The 24,527-nt window shown below is 40.6% G+C and overlaps 1 protein-coding gene and 1 long non-coding RNA gene across 4 annotated transcripts in view; both read left to right on the top strand.

Annotated features, from left to right (window-relative positions):
• The window catches only part of sept8a (septin 8a), a 140,046-nt gene that overhangs the window by 16,577 nt on the left and 98,942 nt on the right, over positions 1-24,527 (top strand). For all 3 annotated transcript variants that reach the window (XM_034178024.1, XM_034178023.1, XM_034178025.1), the window contains exon 2: positions 2,277-2,372. In XM_034178024.1, coding sequence (XP_034033915.1) covers positions 2,343-2,372 — 30 coding nt within the window. In that variant the 5' untranslated portion in view covers positions 2,277-2,342. The remainder of the gene's footprint in view (positions 1-2,276; positions 2,373-24,527) is intronic.
• LOC117517108 lies at positions 16,897-23,913 on the top strand. The gene is made up of 3 exons (XR_004562652.1): positions 16,897-16,973; positions 17,583-17,584; positions 23,902-23,913. It is a non-coding gene; the product is annotated as an uncharacterized LOC117517108 (long non-coding RNA).

Here is a 24,527-nt window from a genome sequence, read left to right as displayed (position 1 = left end):
GTCCAGTACAATATGTAGACCTGGGTTCCAATCCTGTTCATGCCACTTATCTGTCTCCATCATCTCAGTCCCCCCATCTGTAAAAATGGGTACCAGCCTCGGCTGGAGAAGAACATGTGAGGCATCATTTTAAAGCCATTTGAGCATCTACTAGATGGAAAAGCACCATTAGAAATGCAGTTCTTCTTCTGCAAGAGAGAGGAAAGGATGTTCCGGGTGCTGCATGAGCTGCCTCAGGTTTGGACCCGCGCACCACCGTGCAGTGAACGACCCCAATGTGAGGGAACGACATTTTAACCATGTGGCACATTTCACTGTATTTTTCAGTGCACAGGTGCCTGACTATTGAGGAGCCAGTAGTTGGAGAAGGCCAACAGAACACCCAGCTTTCACCTGGCTGTGGCAGAAAGATGTTTTGTTTTTTTGTTTGTTTTTTTGTTTTTTTTGAGAAGTAGCAGTTGTCTGCCTGGGTGGTTGTCATCCAGGACCCAAGGGGGTCCTTTGGTGTTGTGGATGCTGCAAAATGCTGCCTGAATGCATTTCCCCAGACTTGACTTCTTCTACAGGCCCCGAGGCCCATCAGGCTGGTACTTCTTTCACAATAACTTCTCCTGAACAGACCTCCAGTCTATTGTAGGTTACTTCCCCAGCCAAGGCTGGGACCTCATAACAGCTATGATTACATGAATATGAGGCATCACTGTAAAACACGTTGATCATGAATGCAGTCCATTGACTATAATGGTAATCCAACTCCTATCTGAATCATATATTGTGGGTCACCTTCAAGTTTGAATCACTTATTTCCAGGAACTTGATCTACCATTTTACCAAATTTCATTGAAATAGGCTCTTTACCTTTTGATTTGTCCTGCTAATAGACAAACAAAGAAACTGGTGAAAACACCTCTTTGGTGTAGTAACAAACAAAAAAATTAAGCACGTGACACACACACACATACACACACACACAGCCAACCATCATGATGTCACAGGTGCCCAATAAAAAACATTTTTTGCAGGACAAAACTGTTGATTATGTATGTCTTTTAAATTGATGCTCGTTTTTTAAAAGGTCGTTTCCTTTGTTTTTTCAAATAGATTTTACTTTCATGTAACAAACAAAACAAAAAACACACTTTAGTCAATGAATATTAATATTTACATTGAAAATTTGTGCTGTCACAATTCTAAAATTGTGTGATTTCTTGAAAAAGAAAAATCTGATAACATCTACCAAAGAACGTGCTTAAAAAAATGCAAATATAACCTTTCCCCCCCCCGAGTTGTAGGGCCTTTTTCTTAGGATGCAGTGTTGCACTCAGGCCGATAGAGGGCGAACATATTCCAAAAAATATTTTCATGGCAATCACCTCAGAAATGAGCTTCAGTGTTGGTACTTATTTTCTTTGACATATGAGTCAAGTATAAAATAACAGTTTAGCAACACATCTCTTCCCCCTCAACATGCCAGTAATCAACATCTGAAGGCTTTATTTTATTAAAACATGACACCCGAATAGTGAAGTTAAGGAATGCTCGCGGGAATGTGATTAGTCCGGTTGCTCTGATTGGCTGGAGTAAAACCAATCCGTGACCTTATTAAATTTATATCATAAGGCCACAGAAACATCAGCAAATCACTCGGATTTGTATGTCAGCTCCGCTGAAGTGATGATGTATTTACATATGTCCCACATTGACACCTTTATAGCGTTAATCCTGTCCTGGCTTGTAATGCGAGCAGCTCAACATTCCTGAAACAGTTTATGAAAAGGAGCCATGTTTTCCTATCCAAAGACGATGTGCCAAGCGGTGCTAAGATACCTCACTTCCTTATTTGGCCGATCTGACCCTGGAACAGCTTCTTGACCACTTCAAACGTCTAGATTTATTCTAATATACATCCGGGTGTAATACTTCAAACATTGTAAATAAGAAAAATGCAAACAAGCTCATTCAATAAGCCTTCGTAGCTGATATCCCCCGTTTTAATACGCATGCATGCGCAACTGGGAGTAGGCGCTTTCTATTAGCGTGCTTATCGCTTTTGTTGTAGTATTTTAAACCAACGATAAGATACAGATTTATCCAGTATTACATAATGCTGATAACCTTTCGGACTTTTAGACAATAAGGAAAAGTAAGAAAAAAAACAATTGCTATCTATACGGAGACGAAGGCTGCAGTAAAAAGCAGTGATTGCTCTTGTCGCCGAGGTCGTAGCTTCCAGCGAGTGGCTCGTGCGTGTGTCACTTCCGATGTGTGTCAGAGAGTTTAGCAGGAGGGCGGCTGCTCCTCCTCATTCTGCTCCGTGCAACGCCACCAAAACATTCCGCATCATGGCTGCTACGGACGTGGACGTGTTTTCAGTAAGTACACTAGGCGACATTCATCTTTTATTTCTTTTTTCCTTTCTGGAAGTGAAAACAGTGCGCGTGCGGGTTTTCGAGCTAGCTGTAATGTGGATTCAGTGGAGATGGTGGAAGTGATTTCTGGGATGATGACTGCGTTTTTGACACAAGCTGCTTCTGTTTGTTTATTTGAATGTTGTTGTCTTTCTTTGCCATCAGCTTTGGGGCGCAGCCCATTAGCCTGTTTACAGCTGAACTCAGCACACATCAACACGTGAATACTATAAAAAGTACAAACACACGTCTCTTTGGGGTGCTTATGTTTTTATTTTTATAACGACAGTTCAGCGTAAAAATGGAGCTTTAAAAGTGATGGTACATGCTCTCAAAGATAACAAATCGCACCAACGTGATGCAAATTAAAATATACAAAATAATGAATTGCTTGAATGCAGTTGGCCAATACGAGCCTTTCAGGAACATATCAGTATCAGTGTTATTTTTGCAGATTTTATTTATTTTATTTTACCAAATACAGAAAACACCTTGCTAGTTGGAAAATGTGCCATTACATAGTTTGACCTGCAGATGGTGATCCGACAGCATTGTCTACAGTGCTGTCAAACATGGCTGGGACCCCCATCACCCCTGGGTCCCCTTACTAACAAGGCACAGAGGCAAAGTGACCAGCTACCATTCATTTTCAGTCAGAGTGGACGGTTTACAGCGACAAGAGACAAGTAGTCGCTATGCCATCAATTAGGTGGGGCCAAATACATGGCAGTTGCCAAGCAGAGTGAAGGCAGTGCCATATACATGGGTTATATGGTTATATTACATGGGAATATGGTTATATTTATTGTTATTTATAATAAAGTTCATGTTTAAACTTCACATTTTATTCACACATTTTCACTGTGAATTATGTAGTGAATTACATGGTTGTACAGAGAGAATATAGTTCAAACAAGTGTCAAATTTATTGTATTCTTGTAGATACTTGGTGAATAAAGGCTATTCTGATTCTAAAACATCAATCCTCAACAGCATTTCTTTGTCGTAAGGGTTTGACACTGAAATGTTAGGAATATTTGCCAATTTCTTTAAGCATACAAGGTCTATTAGATAATAAACCAACCCTTTTATTTATTTTTTTTAACTATATGGATTTGAGTGACGTGCGATTACACCAATCATGCTTGAACCCTCGTGCGCATGCGTGAGTTTTTTCCCGCGTCGGTGACGTCGTTTCCCATGAGTGAGATGTGGTCCCGCCCTCTCGACTGAATTCCTTTGTTTCACACGCTGCTCGAGACGGCGCGCGTTGCTTTATCAACATTTTTTCTGGACCTGTGAGGAATATCCGAGTGGACACTATTCGAGAAGTTAAGCTGGTTTTCGGTGAAAAGTTTAACGGCTGATGAGAGATTATGGGGTGTTTCTGTCGCTGTAAGGACTTCCCACAGAGCGGGACGTTGTGCAGCGCTTCCAGGCGCCGTCGTCGGCCTGTTTCGACCTGAAAACATCCTAATTTAAGGCTTAATTCACCCAGGACGTCGTGAGAGAACAGAGAAGATTCAGAAGAGGCCGGCATGAGGACTTTATGCGGACATTCCACTGTTTAAGGACATTTTTTTAATGAAAGACGTGCGCGCAAATTCGCCGAGTCGTTTCCGTGATGACTCGGCAAATCTGTGTGCGCTGCGATAGGAAAAACACCTCCGTGTTGAAAACCATTTGTAAAATTCAGGCGGCTTTTGATGGCTTTCAACAAGTGAGTAACTGAGAAATTGTTTAACAGCTTGGGCATGTTCCAACTTGCCTGTTAAGGTTTCCAAAGGAGGTGTTTTTCCTGTCGCGACCCCCCGCAGTCGGGTCCGGCCTGACATGCGACTCTGCCCGCACGTTCTTTCATTACAAAATGTGCGTTAACAATGGAATGTCCGAATAAACTCCTCATGCCGACTTCTTCTGAAAGTTCTCTGTTCTCTGAAGACTTACTGGGTCAACAGAGCCTGAAATGTGTTGTGTGGGCCGCTGAAGAGGAGGTACTGCTGGCCCACCACCACCAGAGGGCGCCCTGCCTGGAGTGCGGGCTCCAGGCACCAGAGTGCGCTGCCACCTTATGGGAGCAGCCTGGGTGACAGCTGTCACCCATCACTGGACACAGCTGTTCCACTCAGCACGGAGGTATATCAGTAGGACGGCCTCTCCACCTCAGTGCCGAGATATCGCCTTAAGATAAAGGTAACGTTCTCTGCTGTACTTCGTACATTATTATATTGTCTTTCTTGTTGAGCATTGCAGGACAGCTGTTTACAAGAAGCCGTAGCTTCAGATAAGTACTCACCTTCCTGCAGCATTGTGACGTGAGGTGGAGGCGACTTCTCCCCTCCTCTGTGTTACTGGGTGCAGCCGCACCCACACCTGTGTGTCTACTGTTTTCTTGCCAGCAGTACCGGATCCGACGAGCGGAGGCAGTGGCCACCTGGGAATTCGGGACTTGCCGGTTCCAGTACTTCCAGGGTTCGGTGGCAGAGGAAACCCGGGTGGTTCCGGTTCGACTTGGACGGACGTCTCCTACCTTCGAGCCTGCCCACACGACACCAGTGGAATTCGGCTTACCTCCACATTGTCAATTGTTGTATTAGTTGTGCACGTTTCACAACAGTAAAACCTTGTTAGTCACCTTCTCCATTGTCCGTTCATTTGCGCCCCCTGTTGTGGGTCCGTGTTCCTACACTTTCACAACAGAAATGTGGAAGTTTTCAACTTGAAACGGCGAGACGCTGCCGCCTTGAAGCGCAGATTGCCGTCAGGCCCCGTGGGCCGTCCTTACAGCGACACTACCAGACCAAAATCTCTCATCAGCCGTTAAAATTTTTACCGAAAACCAGCTGAATTTATCGAATGGTGTCCACTCAGTTGTGCCTTACAGTTTTGAAAAAATTTTGATCAAACAAAGCAGCAGTCTCTGAGCCATTCCTAAACAATGAAAAAAATCGATGAGAGGGTGGGCCACTCCTCACTCAAAGACTGCCCACAGGCGAATGACGTAACCGACAGGCGTGAAAAAACTCTCGCATGCCCACGAGGGTTCAAGCATGTCTGATGTAATCACACGTGATTCAAATCCATATGGTTTTTGAAAAAAATAATAAGGTCGGATACTTTTCTAATAGACCTCGTATACTGGCAGAGGTATAGAGGTGGGCGATATAAATTATATATTTGGTTCACGGTATAACTTTGGCTGACAGTAGAGATTTAGAATCCACTGACCAGTCAAGATAATGATTGTTGATGACGTCATCGTATCTTCCTCAGTGACTCCGAAAGACTGGAAAAGGCTGCAGTCAATGCTTTTGTCACAGGCGTCATCTCCACCTTGGCAGATTGAAACTTCTCCTTGTGAGAGTGTAACATTATGTTATTTTAACCCTCTGGAATCGCCTGACTGAATTTGGTCATGTAAAAGTCACATGACAGACTTATGCAATTGTCCAATTAAATTCACCAGACTCGGTCTCTGTTTCAATGTGCTTTAAAAGTGCATGCTTCAAGCTTTATACAAGTTTTTAAATTATGTTAATAGACCTACTATAACCTGAATTATGATTAATAATTTCCGCAGTGTTTTTTTTTTGTTGTGAATTTTATGGTCATATTTGGTGTGCGTATTTGCAGAAAGCTACAATAGAGTCTCACATTCAACTGTGCTGAGAGCTCCGTCTGGGGGCAGGGGAGCAGAGGGAAAAAAACCCACGCCTTCTGCTTTATCATTGGTGGAACACCACAACATGAGCCAATCAGGATTATCAACCCACGTGGTGGTGTCTCTGAGGTTTTTCTGGACAAAACACCACCAAAAGCAGACAAACTAACACTGGACAGAAGCAGGAATGGTGAAGTGAGATTATTCCAGTGGATAAAAATACATCTCTAACAAGTCAGAGAATCAGTCGCTCAAAATGAATTATATCTGTTTTTGTTCTTTGATATTTTTATTTGTTTATTTTAATCAGTTTAACTTTGCAAAGGGGCTTTATGACCCATTCAGAAACATTTCCATTATAACTTTTACACTTAAGTTTATATCATGACATATACCGTTACTGCGAAGGGATTCAATTTATATCATGATATGAATTTTAAGTCATATCACCCATCCCTACAGAGACATCATATTGGCACCAAAATAAATAAATGCGTCATTTAGACTCTACAGCTTAGGTTTTCTTCAAGACACCATTGACCTGGACATTCATAAGTCTATGTTACAATCTATTCTTCTCCATGCAGTCTTGCTGATGTTAACCTTCTCTAAGTTTAATCGCTTTTGGTGATTAAAATTTGGGGATCAGGACAACATGACTGCAGTTTAGCAGTCCCATCAAGAAGGTCTGGGGTTCAAAACCGATCATGACCATTGCGGTGTACATCTGGAGTTGAGTCATGTGCCATTCATCTGGAGTCATACTAGAGTAGTTGTTACAGTCCAGAGCAACATGGGAGAATAGAGATTTATAGCTCAGGGTTTCATTCAAGGATGTGCTGACACAAAATAGTTGTCTGGTGTTGCAGACCGAACAGTCCCCCCTAAAAACTGGTCTGTCATTTGGGATCACAGAAGCTCGTCTGAGACGGACTCTCTTCACTCAAAGGGATCAAAGGGAATAATGGGATTATTAACCCTCAGATGACAAGTAAAACCTCTTAAATAATTCTAAACTCAGTTTTAAGTAGAAACAAGGCGATAATCGGTGACACTTTGAAATGACGGAGATGCAGTGAATGCAGCAGGAACAGCTCGTCATGGCTATGGTGCTCTGATTGCTTCCTCCGTCTTGTATTATGAAATAATGTTGAATTTATGTGGAAATTGTACAAAAGCTTCAGATATCTGTCGCTGAGATAGATAACTGGAGTGCAGTTTTAAACAGAAACAAGGTGATAATTGGTGAACCGTGGCCGACGCACAGAAATGATGCATGCACAGTGAAGGCAGGGCTGACCAGTTTTTTGGGGGGACTCTTCGTTCTGTGACACCGGGATTGATCTACCAACCATTAACCAGGGATACACATTAAGCATCTTCACCCACTTGTCCTATTGACAAGTAGGACAACAGGTTCACTTGTCCTGTATAAAATGGGGCTTGTTCCACATCATAAATCAAAATTTCTGAACCAATCATATCCATTTCTTACATATTGTATGGATGCTTAACCCTCTGGGGTCCGTGGCATTTTTTGGACGGTTCACTCGCCTGGCATAAATGTTTTATTATTGCTGTTAACAGCTCTCCCTGCATCCCACAATAAAGTTTTATTTCTCTTTTTTCAGAACAACCTGTGCTTTCAGAATATATATGTTTTTGTTTTGTTTTATAAGTGTAATAAAGTTTACAATCAAAAATAGGCAAGGAAAAAATAAAGGGAAAATAATTTTCCACACACATTTATTCAAAACACACAGTAAACTATAATAAACAACTGTTTTGACACTTTATAAAGGTAATTTGAGGTCTTGTGTGAAAGGCTGTACAACAAAAAGGTTCAAACAATAAACACAAATGCACATTTTGAACAATATATAGAAAATGGTCTGTGTCTTTTGTTGTCCATTGATATGGTGAACAGTGCTTTACGCAGAGAAAGCAACAGAGTTATCCAGTAACATTCACATGCAAACTAGTGGAGCAATCCTGATAGTTACACTCTTTGTTTGAGCACGTGAGATTGTCATCAGAGGCTCTCCGTCCGCTCCTGCTTTCACTGATCGCTGTGCGTAATGGCGCAGGGCACAGTGAGTATGTACTAATAGTATGTACTCATTGGAGCACCCAGGGGGCTATTCAAACGGGCCAACTAGTAACATATCACTCCTGAAAACAATCTTTGGCTTTTCACGTGAGGTAAATCTGCCCTACGATTGTATTTTGGAAAACCATGTGACGGTGAACCAATTCCGATTGGACACTCACATTGCGCACGTCATCACACAGCTTCTATGAGGAGTACAAAGATGGCCGATGGCTGCCTCGAAAGTCCTCGGCGTTAACTTTTCAGCAGAAAAAAGAAAAAGTTTCTATCTCATATCATTCAAAAGTTATTTAGAATTTAGTAAAGCTTGGTCTTAGCCGTCGTATACGACGGCGTCTGCCCCAGAGGGTTAATATTGGATTTTTGCTGATATTTGTAATGCAGATATTTTCAAACAAATTTTTTATGATTGTGATATATAAAACTTTTTTTTTTTACTTTAATTTCATTGAGGATAACAAAATCTCTCCTGTCTTATCTTAAAATTGATGTACATTGTATTAAAAATAATGGTAGTTTAACTGAAAATAACTTCAGTATTTTCCAGAGTATTAGTTGCACCTGCCAAAATAATGCATCTTGGTGAGGAAAAATTAGGGTTGGGTATTGAGAACCAGTTATTTTCGGGTATCGTTAAGAAATGATTCGATCCACCGATATCAAGAGTCTTTTTGCTTAAAGGATTCCCTTATCGATCCTTCAGAGCGACCGTTGTTTTTGAGGGTGTTTGTCGGGAAAATGATAATTTCTCTACGTTCATTACAGACCCTGCAGCAGGTCTGTAATCAACCACTTCTGCAGCGCGACTCCACTTTGTAGTGTGAATCAATGAAGCAGTGCTTTGATCCGCTGCCTTGTTGGTTCTTTGATTCACTGCTGTTCAGAAGCGGCAAGTCTGCTTCTTAACCCCTCTCAAAGCCATTACAATATGTCAATCTTGAGTCACTTTTGTGTGGACTAAAGTCACTAACTGGGACTCTTGTTGCAGTCAAGAAATGAGACTCGTCCTCTGTTCCATTGGCACAGCTCCAAACGCTGCGCAGCTCTCTGCCGAGACAGAGTGCGGTCAGAATCAATAACTTCAAAATAAATTGCCTCTTTAAATAAAATGACACCTCTGTCCAAACATTGTAGTAATAGTAACAAACTATAATCCGCTAAAAAAAATTTTTCCTCTCAAAATGAGACATCCTGCATTCTTTATGAATTGGATCCTGATGTGCAGCACAGCCAGCTGCAAGAGCTCAGCTCAGAGGTATGGAAAGACATTCATGCCAATAATGTCTGAAAGGAAATGCTTTTGACAAAAACTACAGATTTTATTTATTTCTATTTATGTCCAGTGATCAAGGATCCACCATGTAGAGTTTATCATGTTTATTTACTTTAAGACTCCATAAAATGTTGTTGACATAGAAAACCTATAAAGCCTACTTTTAGTACACAGAAAATTGACAAGAGTTATTGATAAGTGGAATCGATAATGGTATCGATAAAATTTTATCGATACCCATCCCTAGGAAAAATTGTATGTAAATCACACTGATATATAACTCACACTTTTCTATGTATTATCAGCTCTTTAATTTGGGCTTTTTGTGTATTGCTGAAGTGTAATTTTTATTGGTGTCTTTATTCTTTTATTATTGGAGTTTATTTAGTTTCGTGCATTGATTCCTCGGAAAGACCAGCTATATAAATCGCAATCAAAATATGTATTGCTGTTATTGTTATTAATAAGTTTGGTATATAAGTCACAGGACGTCTTGACTTATGTCCTGAAAATATAGTAATTTTTCCCCCCAGTATTTTTATTTTTTTGTAAGGTTGCTGAAGTTTTAGTGCCCTGGCTATATGCCATATGTCTACCCTACAACCCCTGGCAAAAATTATGGAATTACCGGCCTTGGAGGATGTTCATTCAGTTGTTTAATTTTGTAGAAAAAAAGCAGATCACAGACATGACACAAAACTAAAGTCATTTCAAATGGCAACTTTCTGGCTTTAAGAAACACTATAAGAAATCAAGAAAAAAAGATTGTGGCAGTCAGTAACAGTTACTTTTTTAGACCAAGCAGAGGAAAAAAATATGGAATCACTCAATTCTGAGGAATAAATTATGGAATCACCCTGTAAATTTTCATCCCCAAAACTAACACCTGCATCATATCAGATCTGCTCGTTAGTCTGCATCTAAAAAGGAGTGAACACACCTTGGAGAGCTGTTGCACCAAGTGGACTGACATGAATCATGGCTCCACATGAGCGATGTCAATTGAAACAAAGGAGAGGATTATCAAACTCTTAAAAGAGAGTAAATCATCACGCAATGTTGCAAAAGATGTTGGTTGTTCACAGTCAGCTCTGTCTAAACTCTGGACCAAATACAAACAACATGGGAAGGTTGTTAAAGGCAAACATACTGGTAGACCAAGGAAGACATCAAAGCGTCAAGACAGAAAACTTAAAGCAATATGTCTCAAAAATCGAAAAATGTACAACAAAACAAATAAGGAACGAATGGGAGGAAACTGGAGTCAACGTCTGTGACCGAACTGTAAGAAACCGCTTAAAGGAAATGGGATTTACATACAGAAAAGCTAAACGAAAGGCATCATTAACACCTAAACAGAAAAAAACAAGGTTACAATGGGCTAAGGAAAAACAATTGTAGACTGTGGATTGTTATGTGTCAACACGGGTTGAGGAGCGGACCTGCGTCAGACAGGACCCAGCGCTAAAAATAACCAGAAAGCGGTTCCAAACAGAAACTATTTATTATTCACCTGTGCTTAAAAGTGTAAAAACATAAAAACAACGTCCCTCTGGTGGAGTGATTCGTGGCTCGCTCTCCAGCGCCCGCAAGGATTAAAGCCGGCGCTCGTGGACTTCCTACCACCGCCAAACACCCCCCAGGTGGACACGACAAACTGATTCTCTGTGAAGCAAAGAGAAGGTGAGGTAAGTCAACAGATACAACTATATCTTCCATAAACACACGCTATCAGCAACACACTCAGGTCAGTGTCCTTTTTTTACTTTATGCAAATGAGCAGCTTCTCACAAGTGGAGGATCACTTATCCTTCACGCCACAGCAGTGAGAAGCAAACTGCACAATTCTCTTCACAATTCCAGTATACTGTGTAACAAAACACCAAGTTACTATCAACAATTACTTAAACACTTAATTACCTTTAGTGTGTGCTGACAGCATGTGTCCTCACCCCTCCCTGCTTCACGGGCTCGATGTGTCAAAACCCAGGCGCGGTCCTCAGCGTCTCACAAACGAACGTCACAAGGTCGAGTTCCCGGCAGTTCTGCTCAAATCACACATGACTTAAATGCAGAACGCCATCCAATTATCTGCTTCAGCTGCAAGTCGTCCAGGTTGCACGTGAGCACCAATCACAGGTGCTTTCCATGATGTTGATGAGGGTGAAGACTCTTCAGCCAGCACCTTCTTCACAGACAAATCAGCCCTCATGCCACCTGGAGAGCAAAGAAAAGAACACCAAACATCCAGCCACGCCCCCCCCAACACACAACATGGATGACTGGATGAAAGTCATATTCAGTGATGAATCTCGAATCTGCATTGGGCAAGGTGATGATGCTGGAACTTTTGTTTGGTGCCTTTCCAATGAGATTTATAAAGATGACTGTGGAAATTTACATGTTCTCTTCAGGCAGTCATTGATGATATGGGGTTGCATGTCAGGTAAAGGCACTGGGGAGATGGCTGTCATTACATCATCAATAAATGCACAAGTTTATGTTGATATTTTGGACAATTGAAAGGATGTTTGGGGATGATGAAATCATTTTTCAAGATGATAATGCATCTTGCCATAGAGCAAAAACTGCAAAACATTCCTTGCAAAAAGACACATAGGGTCAATGTCATGGCATAGGGTCAACGTCAATGAGCAGATCTGATTTGATGCAGGTGTTAATTTGGGGGATGAAAATTTACAGGGTGATTCCATAATGTTTTCCTCAGAATTGAGTGATTCCTGCTTGGTCTAAAAAGTAACCGTTACCGACTGCCACAATCTTTTTTTTCTTGATTTCTTATAGTGTTTCTTAAAGCCAGAAAGTTGCCATTTGAAATGACTTTAGTTTTGTGTCATGTCTGTGATCTGCTTTTTTTCTACAAAATTAAACAACTGAATGAACATCCTCTGAGGCCGGTGATTCCATAATTTTTGCCAGGGGTTGTATGTCCATATGTCTAGCCATAGCTAGAAGGTGTGTAATGATAATAATTTAGGAAAAATCTATAAAATAAAATCTAAAAAAAATTCTTTAAAATAACTGTTTCTCTGTAGAAGTTGTATTGAAAATTTATGAAAAATTACTTTCACTCATTTATATTCAGACATTAAATTTTGTTTCGGTTTGGCAGCTTTTGCTGCCAGTCATTTGACTTTTTCAGTGTTTTACTCTTATTGTGATGGCCTACTTGTAGATAAAACACAAAATATGACATAATATTTGATTCCACCCAAAATGTATCATTTACAAATGATACTTCTGTGATTATATGGCTAAAGTTTAAAAATTTGCTCATGGAAACATTAGGATGTTTTTAAAACTTGGATAAGATCCAAATTATTTGCTAGTTCCACATTTAATCTGTCAGTAAAGCAATAAATTTAAGACCTAAAAACAGCACTGTGAGCTGACTGACAGTCAGCTCTCTATTGCACGAAACATAACTTTACTCATCATCTTCAACTTTTGTTTAATAAAGATGTAGGTTTTCCTGCACAAAACTTAGAACCTGATTTTCACAAAATGATTTCTGCATCTCATAGCCATAGATGGTGTGTGGTGTGTGTTGTGTATATATATATATATATTATATATATATATATATATATATATATATATGAGGTCTGTTGAGAAAAGTGTCGAACCTTTTTATTTTTTCAAAAACCATATGGATTTGAATCACGTGTGATTGCATCAGCCAAGCTTGAACCTCGTGCACATGCGTGAGTTTTTTCACGCCTGTCGGTTGCGTCATTCGCCTGTGAGCAGGCTTTGAGTGAGGCACTGGTCCACCCCTCTCGTCGTTAAGGAAATGTGGTGAACGATTTGGAGCTTTGCTGCATCATTTTTTTCCTGAAACTGTGAGAGACCGCCCACGTGGACACCATTCGGAAAATATTATGGCTTTCAGGGACGATTTTATGGGATTACACAGATTAAGGAGTGCTCCAGCCGGTTTAAAGACCGCCCACAGTGTCTGAGAGCGCGGCGCGCTCCGAGCTCTGATCGACAGGCTCAAACCCTGCTGAAACAACCAGATCATTTCCAACGTGAAGGCTTTGTTGATCCGGGACGTCATCTGACTTTCACAAAAAGGCAGAAGGCGTGGACATCAGCACTTTTTCGGCACATTCCACTGTTACAGGAGTTTTTTTTCATGGAAAAAGAAGCGGATGAATGCGCCACTGTGCCGCTCATGGCGCGAGACAAATCCACCTCCATGTTGGTCTCTCAGGACGGCTTTCAGATGGCTTCCGGTTGCTTTTCAGTCGTGTGAATATCCGAGAAATTGTGCATGAGCTGGACATGCCCCAACATGTCCTGTGAGGCTTCATCACGGCGTTGCTTTGCGCCATGCGGCTCCGCCGTGACACGCGGGATTCCTCCACTCCTCTTTCCATGACAAAAACTCCTGTAACAATGGAATGTGCCATTCATTTCTAAACTGGACGCTGTCTTGATCCGGTATGTCGTCTGACTAGCACAGGAATTGCGGAAGACGTGGACATCAGCACTTTTTTGGCACATTGAGACAGTACGTGCGGAGGAATCCTGGTTAGTCATTGGTTAATCATTTTTAATAATTTCATCAATCCATGTTTAACTTTGAAAGTCATAGCAGGTGGGTGAAGTAATGGATGGAAGTGCAATGCTTGAAGCAATTTTCTGTAGTGAAAAACTGAGAGAGGAATTAAATGGGTGATTAACTTTTTTGGCAAATGGGTGAAGAGATCCTTACGGTTGTGAATTGGACAGTAAGCAGCTCTGAGTTGCAGGGATAAAGAGATTAAGCATGCACTCCTGGCCACTCCTACTACTCACTAGTGCAGCACGTCTGCAGGGAAAAGGAAGGATAAAAAGGAGTACAGAAGATATGGCAATATGGGCATTTCTGAAATTGAGGAGAGCATCTAAGACAAGAATGGCAAACTGTAGATTTTAAAATATCGCTTTTGGAATATAACTTAGACAGTCGATTGAGCAAAATGCAAAAGCTTCAATCAATCAATCAGTTTTATTTATATAGCGCCAAATCACAACAAACAGTTGCCCCAAGGGCGCTGTATATTGTAAGGCAAGGCCATACAATAATTACGTAAAAACCCCAGTGGTCAAACGACCCCCTGTGAGCAAGCACTTGGCAACAACAGTGGGAAGGAAAACTCCCTTTTAACAGGAAGAAACCTCCAGCAGAACCAGGCTCAGGGAGGGGCAGTCTTCTGCTGGGACTGGTTGGGGCTGAGGGAGAGAACCAGGAAAAAGACATGCTGTGGAGGGGAGCAGAGATCAACTCACTAATGATTAAATGCAGAGTGGTGCATACAGAGCAAAAAGAGGAAAGAAACACTCAGTGCATCATGGGAACCCCCCAGCACTCTAAGTCTATAGCGCATAACTAAGGGAGGTTCAGGGTCACCCGATCCAGCCCTAACTATAAGCTAGAAACTAAAAGCTTCAATGAAACTGACTAGTAGAAAGACACAATTAAGGCACAGCACACTGGTGCCAGCCACCAGATTTCCTAACTTTTTGAACTAAGACCATATTGAACAAACTGACCCACTGGCAGTTTGTATAAAGAGCACACTGTTAATTAGGTGCAGGTATTGATAGGGGTGTGTGGTTGGTTTGTGTTATTAGCTCGCATCAGTCTCATCCAGTGGCCTGGCCTTGTGATGGCTTTGTAGGCCAGAGGGAGTTCAGCTATATGAAGCAATCGTTTCCACCACTGCTATGTTTATTCAGTGGTTCCATGAATGTATGTAGCATAGATGTAAGAATGGTTACGTGACCCATACCACATTTAGCATGTTGAAGGCTACTGGTTTCAGAATTGCATATGCTTAGTGTTAGGAGTTAGGTTTAGTATTCAAGGTTAGCCTAGGTTTTAAATTAAAGCCCCAGTTGCACTAAGGAGATGTATGAGGACTGATTCTGTAATTCTATAACATTATTCTATAATGTTTGTGTTATTTTCCCCATCCTCAAAATGTGCATCTTGTCAGCTGATGTCCATCTGAAAGTTTTGGGCGTGTTCAAAACTTTAAGTGGATATCAGGTGAAGAACTTACAGCTACTTTTTTTTTGCCATTTGTCCTCTGCATGTCATTTATTTTTCCTGTTGTCGACTGTTCTTTCTGGCTTTCGATTGGTCAAAAGCCTGGAAGAAATAGACAGCATGCTCTCTCTTTCTGTCTGTTGTCTGTCTATCGCTCTCATCTCAGTGAGGAAATGCAGCGGAGCTGTTTGTGTGAGGAAACATAACTTCATGCTTCCAGAGCGCCAAACTCTGCTCAATATGTGGGCACATTTGTCTGTAAACTGGGAAAACATTTCTACTCGGTGCAGAACTCAGTGGAAATGCGATGTCAGCTGTCCATTAGCGCTCCCACTCCACGGTAGACTGACGTATTTGCCAACAGACAAAATATTTAAATATGTTTGCTGTGTCCATCATTAGTGTGACTGGGGCTTAAGTTGAATCTTTTGCTGATGTTGTCTATGATGATTTCATGTTATGAGCTGCTACAAATTGTGAAATGCTGCGGCCTTGTGGTAGGGCGTTAGACTAAATAACTGCGGTAAACGTTACAAAGACGCATAGTTAGATATGTTACAAAAACAGAAAATCATTTAAAAGGTAATTTTTTGAGCTAATACAAAATAGAAAAAGTGAAGGTATGTAATGTCATCATGTGACTAAGATTGACCCAATCGAAGCACTATTGGGTCAGCCACAATCAGATGACAGATTTTGTACAAGAAGTTGTTATGGTTCTGTTGTGGTGGAGTCATTTCGTACCTGTCTTTTTTTTTCTGTTATATCTAACAACTGCTACTTGATCCAGACATTAAATTATTACCTTGAAAGAATTATTTTTTTCTTTTAAGCAGAATGTCAATGAAAGTAAAAATTTGTTTTTTCTAACGTTATGGATTTGTAATACTGATATGACTTGGATAAATACTTTGGTTGCTTTGCACCTAAAAATGGAGCATGTAATCTCAACTGTCTCAGAATTTGTGCGCTGTTAAACATCAAACATCCATTATGTTGTGTGCAGTGATTTACTTGTATGTAGAGTTTAACAGTTTCATAATGAGGACCTACCCTGGGTAATTTCAGTATTAAAAATTACATGCAAATTGCTGTATTCTAAGTATGTTTGTACTTAGAATAAAATTCATATTGACACCTTAAATTAATAAAATGCCAAAAAAAAAGGTCAGTAAATGGTAGTGATAGTCGGCATGTTGTGTTTGCAACTGATCATATGAATGTCCAAATATTCTCTTAAATCATGGCATTTGTCTAAACAATACCTTAATATGTAGAGGCTATCTTAAATAAATTATGATAATGTGTACATGTTTCTTTAAATTTGTATGGTCAGTGTCTGTTATGCAGAGTACAGAATGCCAGAAAATGCAAACCTGATTATTATTATATTCATAACTCCTAAAATTTTGTCTGAGGATACTTAATGAAATTTTGAACCAATATCCCTAAATGACTATGTTTTACATTGGACATAAGTTGATCACGTAGTATAAAAGTAAAAAATCAACCTCCGCAAATTCATGTCATTTGATTTTTCTTGGCTTGCTTTTCGACTTTGCTGATTGTTGTGTGTCATCAGTATTGTTCCCTGTGTGTGTATAATAGAAGATAGTGACAACTGCTTGGAGGCAGAATTTTCAAGTCTGGTATTGTAGTGGAATCATGACAGCTGAGCTGCACTCGTGTGGTAATGAAGAGGTATCCATCTACAGAATGGATTACAAGGTTTGGAACCCAAAATGGAGTCACGAAGACTGAAATAGGTTTCTGAGAAACATTGGCAGAGGTTGAATGTAGTCTTTGAGGTCTGTAGAGCTTGTGTTGACATAGTGAAGTGATGTACTTTTATTTGGGGGGATGGGGGGCATTGACTTCCTGCTAAACAGCTGTGGGACTGGATAGTTTTTGGAAAGTGTCCCATGATCACGTTTGATCTTGTTGCAGTCAGTGAATCCAGCAATCTCTTTGTGATTTGTTAAAAGTTAGGTCTATGCTTGGAATGTACGCAGTGCATTTCGATTAAAAACTAAACCCCCAAAAAAATCCCTTGTATGTATTGGACAGAGCAGTCCGGGTGTGCTCAGTAAAAGAGGTATGAAATGAAGTTCAGCACTGACTCTCACAATTCAAGGAAAGTAGGTACCATATTTTGTTGATTAAAAGCCCAGTCAATTTTTTTTTTTTTTAAACTATGATCAGACACAGAACCTAAATGGGGCAGGCCATAATTCAAGGCAGGCCACACTAAAATGCGAAATGGAGTGAAATGGGGACTTATAATCACGAAATAGGGGTAAAATGTAATGAAATGGAGCAGAGTGAACCAGACTGACTCCAAATAATTACTTTTATTTAATTGTTTAGCTTTTGTTTTTTGTGAGATGCACTCAGTACATGTAGTAGGGGCAGCTGCTCATTCTGGCATTCGAGAGATGAAACTTCAATTAATGGGTCAGTCTGCTCCATTTCGTTAAGTTTTACCCCCATTTCATTATTATCAGTCCCCATATTTCGTCCCATTTAGCTAAAAAAAAAAAAGTAAAGTACTTAATTGAATCATATTTGGAGTCAGTCTGCTCCATTTTGCTATGTTTAACCCCATTTCATTATTATCAGTCTCCATTTCGCTCCTTTGCTTAAAAATAATTAAATAAAAGTAATTAATTGAATCATATTTGGAGTCTGTCTGCTCCGTTTTGCTATGTTTAACCCCCATTTCATTATTGTCAGTCTCCATTTCCCTCCTTTGCTTAAAAATAATTAAAGTAAGTAATTGAATCATATTTGGTGTCAATCTGCTCCATTTAGTTATGTTTTACCCCCGTTTCATTATTATCAGTCCCTATTTCACTTAAAATAATTAAATAAAAGTAATTGAATCATATTTGGAGTCAGTCTGGGTCAGTCTGCTCCATTTCGTTACTTTTTACCCCCATTTTGTGATTTTTGGCTCCATTTCGTATTTTAGTATAGCCGAATCAAGGCTGGTGGTTATTAACAAAATGCTGCTTGTTGCCTGCTTTGTAATATGGTGGTAAGTTTCACACTTATCCCTGGGTGTGACGAACCAAACGTTTTAGCCCAGAGCCTTCTACCTGGCTGCAAACCTGCACACCTGCCAAATGACAGAGACCGCAAGGGCTGTGATTTGTCACTTATCCAGTTTAAACCTTCCTCTCCCATCATATTTTAAAGGTTTTTGCAATGCACTTGCTGATTACATTTCCATCATGAATCAAATATGTCTGGCAGAAAAGTCCGCAAATATGACCAACATGGAGTTGGAGAAAGATGCTCAGATGACCCGCAATTCATGGAAATTGTGCATATCATATCACTGGTTTGGAGGGTGATCATTGTATAAAGAAGTGGAGCTTGTTGAGGGACAAATTGATCCAGAAAAAAGCTGCTGTTCCTGTGGGAAATTGCATAAAGATGAGACAGAGAAAAGAGTCACGTGCATATTGACGTCATTGCATGGCCACGGAGTTGCAGAAGCATAAATCAGGCTTTAGGATTTTAAAGTAACACTCTGCAGAGGCTGACCAAATGTAATACTTTTAATGCACATAATGTCTGGCACTTATTTAAGGCAGGCATTTATTTTTTTCAGACGCAGTTTTGACCCAGTCATTAAATGAGGTAGGCCCCTGTTCCAGGTCAGGAATTTAATTAAGGAAATACGTAAGCCTAATTGGTGCTGGGGATTCTCCATAGATTTTTTTTTTTTGGCGCATCCTGACTGTAACTAATCTGTTACATACGTATTACAGATTTTGTCCATTTTATGCGTATCACGGATTTCGTCCGTTTTATGCGTATCACTGATTTAAATCATAAAGGACAAAATTCGCTGGTCCACCTGAGTCCATTATATGTGAGTTTTACTGTATTCATAATGAAGGATTTAATGGCTTTACAGTTTCGAGACCAACAAAATTGATCTGACACTGCTATCTGCTGAAAGCGACGTGAAATAAAGCATGCTTCATAAGAGTTGGAATCGGCTCTGCAAACAAAGTGAAATGAAGCAATGCTTTGTAAGAGTCAGGCTCAGGCCATAGAGTTATGTTATATAACGGCAGAGTGGATCCTTGTCTTTTAATTGGTGCTTTGTATGTCACATGACATGGGTTTTTTTTTCCTCCCATTTGTGTTGCATTGCAGTTAGAGTGCAAATTGGTTCCATTTAGAGTGCAAATTTGGTTCCATACGTTTGGTATTTCACTCTATGCACATGTATACAATGAGTGCGTGACACAAAACAAATCCACTGCGCTGTCTGCAGGCTGTTAGGAGGAAGTTAGAATGAAAAGCTGGACTAATTTCTGATGTGATTTTTTTTTTTTCTTTTTTTTTCTTGTTTTTTGTAGTACACGCCAAGTGTACCAAGTGCCAACCTGGTTGTGTGAGCGCATGTGCACGGGAAAATGACACAAGCAAGATGACGATTTGATTGAGCTACTGACTGTGCTAATTCTTGTAACACACGCACACAAAATCCACTCCGCTGTAAGCCATCTGGGACTGAGGAACTACAGTCTTGTTATGGAAGCCCGAAGTCAATGCACTGCATCACCGGACTACACGTCACAGTTTGGACTTTAGCAGCAGTGGAACACCAAAATGTAATTCCCTTTTCTGTTGTTTATAAATTAATAAAATATCAAATGACAAGGATCTATTTTAGCCGTCATATAAAACAAATAATGAATGTTAAATATTCATTCATTCTTTCAATGGAACGAATATTTAATTCGGTGAAATGCTTGACAAACGATTCACAAGGCCAAGTAGAGTTCCAGGTTTCACCTTTATAAAATATTTGTACCGTTGCAACTCATAAAACATTCATTATTTGTATATTATAGCATTATATATAGTAAAGAGATGTTATATCAGTAATGTAACTCTATGACTCCACTTATGAGCTTGGCTCTGTAAGCAAAACTAAATGAAGTAATGCTTCTAAAAGTCGCACTCTATCTACTCCATGCTTCGGATACAAGCTGCAAAGTACAGTTTTCTGCTGCAACAGATAAACGTGACAGAAGTAAATACAAATTGATGAAAGTCTCCCACGTGTGCAAGGCTCATTATGTTAATATGTACAAGGTCTGTCATTGTCAAAACATGTAGTGCGTGTCAGTTAATACTCTCAAGCTTTTAACACACGCTTCTTTGTTATTTCCAATTTCCATGATAAGGATATTAAATTATTTCCAGATGTCATCTTCCAAAGCAAAAGACATCTTTGTGGACAACAATTTCTGTCAGGATGTGATGAGTCCGTCTGAAAAGATGCAACAGGTCAGAATAAGTTTTTTTTTTTTTTTTTTTTTTTTTACTCTGCAATGTTGCTCCACATGGTGTAAGTGCAGTGCCAATGATACACTTTAGCATTCTGCTCACGGCAAAAATAAATGCTATTTAATGATCCACTTTTATACCTTGAACAACAATAACATGTCCTTAATTATGAGCCGGCTGAGGTTACAGAGGCAGAAACTATGACATTGTTTCACAAAGGTTCTGTGTGTTCAGTATCATTTTGAAATATTTGTTAGACTCTCCGAACCTGACCCACCCGGTTCGGGTATCCACGCTCTAATTTGCAAGGACATGCAGTTATTTGACAACTTCTCTGTCACTGCAGATTCTGTACCAGTAGACTTGTTCAAGGTCATGGTCAACTTTGTTGTTCCCATTAGGAAATTTGTCTTAGGCGTTGCACTACATTATTGCTTCACAGGGCAAAGAACAATTTACAAAACGACACAATTGTTGTGTGGGCGCTGAAGAGGAGGTACTGCTGGCCCACCACCCACCAGAGGGCGCCCTGCCTGGAGTGCGGGCTCAGGCCACCAGAGGGCGCTGCCGCCTTATGGGAGCAGCCGGGGGACAGCTGTCACCCATCACCGGACACAGCTGTTCCACTCAGCACAGAGGTATATCAGGAGGACGGCGTCTCCACCTCAGTGCCGAGAATCGCCTAAGACTGAGTAATATTCTCTGCTATTCATATTCTGACACCAGCTAAAGCTTGTTAAACCTTTTCAGGACTGTTGACTACTGGTAGCTACATTGCTTGGATAAGTACTCACCTTCCTGCTATACATTGACAAGAGGTGGAGGCGGCTTCTCCCCTCTCCGTTACTGGGTGCTGTCGCATACACACCTGTGTGTTGTTGCTCTCTCCCGCCAGCAGTACCGGATCCGACGAGCGGGAGGCAGTGGCCACCTGGGAATTCGGGACCTTGCCGGTTCCAGTATTTCCAGGGGTTCGGTGGCAGAGGAGATCTGGGTGGTTACGGTTCGACTGAGACAGACGTCTCCTACCTTCGAGCCTGCCCACACGACACCAGCGGATTCGACCCCAAATTGTGATTGTTGTATTCATTGTGCTCATTCCACATAGTAAACCTTGTTATTCCCTTCCTCCATGTCCGTTCATTGCGCCCCCCTGTTGTGGGGTCCGTGTTCCTACACTTTCACAACACAATCACATAAAACACAAGAATTAAATCTACTAAAATCAGGAAATACATTACAATGACAACACAGAGACATTCAACTATTTAAAGTGCCAGATGCTAAAGTGCTGAAGTTTATTGCGCGTTGTTCTATTGCACTAGTTACTTGCATTATTTAGCAGTTTGATACAAAATGGAACAAATGATAATTTGAGACGATTTGTTTTACACTTGGTATACGAATCTTCTTCTGAAGGGAGAAGTTCATACTCTGTGGACAGGTGGTGAACGGAGTCTGAGCAGATTTTTGTTGCCTGCATCATAACTGACTGGGTTATACAGCTTCTCATGGACTCATATTTTCATACCAATATTTTCATTGCTGTTTGGGCATGTTAGACAACCTATTTTTAAGTTGAACTGTAAGGTTACCAAACCAGGCAGTGATTCCATATCTAATTAGGCTCCTAAGATAGCTTGGTAGAAATTAGCATGATCTGATTGCTAACACCATAAAGCCTCAGTCGTCTCAAAAAATACATTCTTTGCTGCAGTTTATTGCACAAATTATCAATGTGTGATTTCCAGTTAAGCAAATTATCGATATGGACCCCTAGATATTTATATGTTGCCACCTGATTTATAGTTTGGTCTGAAATGACTACTGGCTTGTGTGTTGTCACTTGCCTTGGGTCAAAAACCATCTCTTGTGTTTTTGACACACTTAAAATCAGATGGTTTTGTCACACCCACTTAATAAAGGTGTCAATCTCATGTAGTAGACAAAAGGGTCCATGTCCTTATGCAAGAGGCTCACGATTGCTGTGTCATCTGCAGATTTAAAAATAAAATTATTGGGGTTTACTTTCCTGCAGTCATTAGTATAAATTGTAAAAAAGTATTGGTGAAAGCACACAGCCTTGTGGAACTCCTGTATTACAGTGTTTAATATCTACACTCAACAAAATATAAACGCAACACTTTTGGTTTTGCTCCCATTTTGTATGAGATGAACTCAAAGATCTAAATCTTTTTCCACATACACAATATCACCATATCTCTCAAATATTGTTCACAAACCAGTCTAAATCTGTGATAGTGAGCACTTCTCCTTTGCTGAGATAATCCATTCCCACCTCACAGGTGTGCCTTATCAAGATGCTGATTAGACACCATGATTAGTGCACAGGTCTGCCTAGACTGCCCACAATAAAGGCCACTCTGAAAGGTGCAGTTTTATCACACAGCACAATGCCAACAGATGTCGCAAGAGTTGAGGGAGCATGCAGTTGGCATGCTGACAGCAGGAATGTCAACCAGAGCTGTTGCTCGTGGTATTGAATGTTCATGTCTCTACCATAAGCCATCTCCAAAGTCGTTTCAGAGAATTTGGCAGTACATCCAACCAGCCTCACAACCGCAGACCACGTGTAACCACACCAGCCCAGGACCTCCACATCCAGCATGTTCACCTCCAAGATCGTCTGAGACCAGCCACTTGGACAGCTGCTGAAACAATCGGTTTGCAATAACCAAAGAATTTCTGCACAAACTGTCAGAAACCGTCTCAGGGAAGCTCATCTGCATGCTTGTCGTCCTCATCGGGGGTCTCGACCTGACTCCAGTTCGTCGTCGTAACCGACTTGAGTGGGCAAATGCTCACATTCGCTGGCATTTGGCACGTTGGAGAGGTGTTCTCTTCACGGATGATGCGAAGGAGATGTGTTGCACTGCATGAGGCAAATGGTGGTCACACCAGATACTGACTGGTATCCCCCCCCCAATAAAACAAACTGCACCTTTCAGAGTGGCCTTTATTGTGGGCAGTCTAAGGCACACCTGTGCACTAATCATGGTGTCCTAATCAGCATCTTGGTATGGCACACCTGTGAGGTGGGATGGATTATCTCAGCAAAGGAGAAGTGCTCACTATCACAGATTTCGACTGGTTGTGAACAATATTTGAGGGAAATGGTGATATTGTGTATGTGGAAAACTTTTAGATCTTGAGTTCATCTCATACAAAATGGGAGCAAAACCAAAAGTGTTGTGTTTATATTTTTGTTGAGTATAATAATGTCTGATTAAGTTTCACTTGCTGTGTGCGGTTAGTTAAAAAAGAATAAAACCATCTTATAAGATTACATTAACATTCATGTCCTTTAATTTCCCAAAAAGTAGGTGGAGTTGCACAGTATTAAAAGCTGAGCTAAAAATCAAAAAGTGCGAACATAAGTTTTTGTGCCTTCCAGATGCTTAGAAACAAGGTGCAACATGCATAGAATGGCATCCTCAGTGCTACGCTCATGCCTATAGGCAAACTTACATGCATCTAACATGGGCTGTACTTCTGTTTTAAGCAGTGACAAAACAAATCTTTCAAAACATTTGGCAATAATTGGGATCAAGGCTACAGGGCGAAAGTCATTGTTTCTGTAGCACAAGGCTTTTTGGGCACTGGTATTATAATAGACCTCTTCCATAGAGCTGGGACAGTATGGTGTCTAATGAATGCTGAAATATAGGACACCATGCTGG

The sequence above is a fragment of the Thalassophryne amazonica genome, chromosome 9 (assembly GCF_902500255.1).
Source record: "Thalassophryne amazonica chromosome 9, fThaAma1.1, whole genome shotgun sequence".
NCBI lineage: Eukaryota > Metazoa > Chordata > Actinopteri > Batrachoidiformes > Batrachoididae > Thalassophryne > Thalassophryne amazonica.
This window is presented reverse-complemented; position numbering and strand designations above follow the sequence as displayed.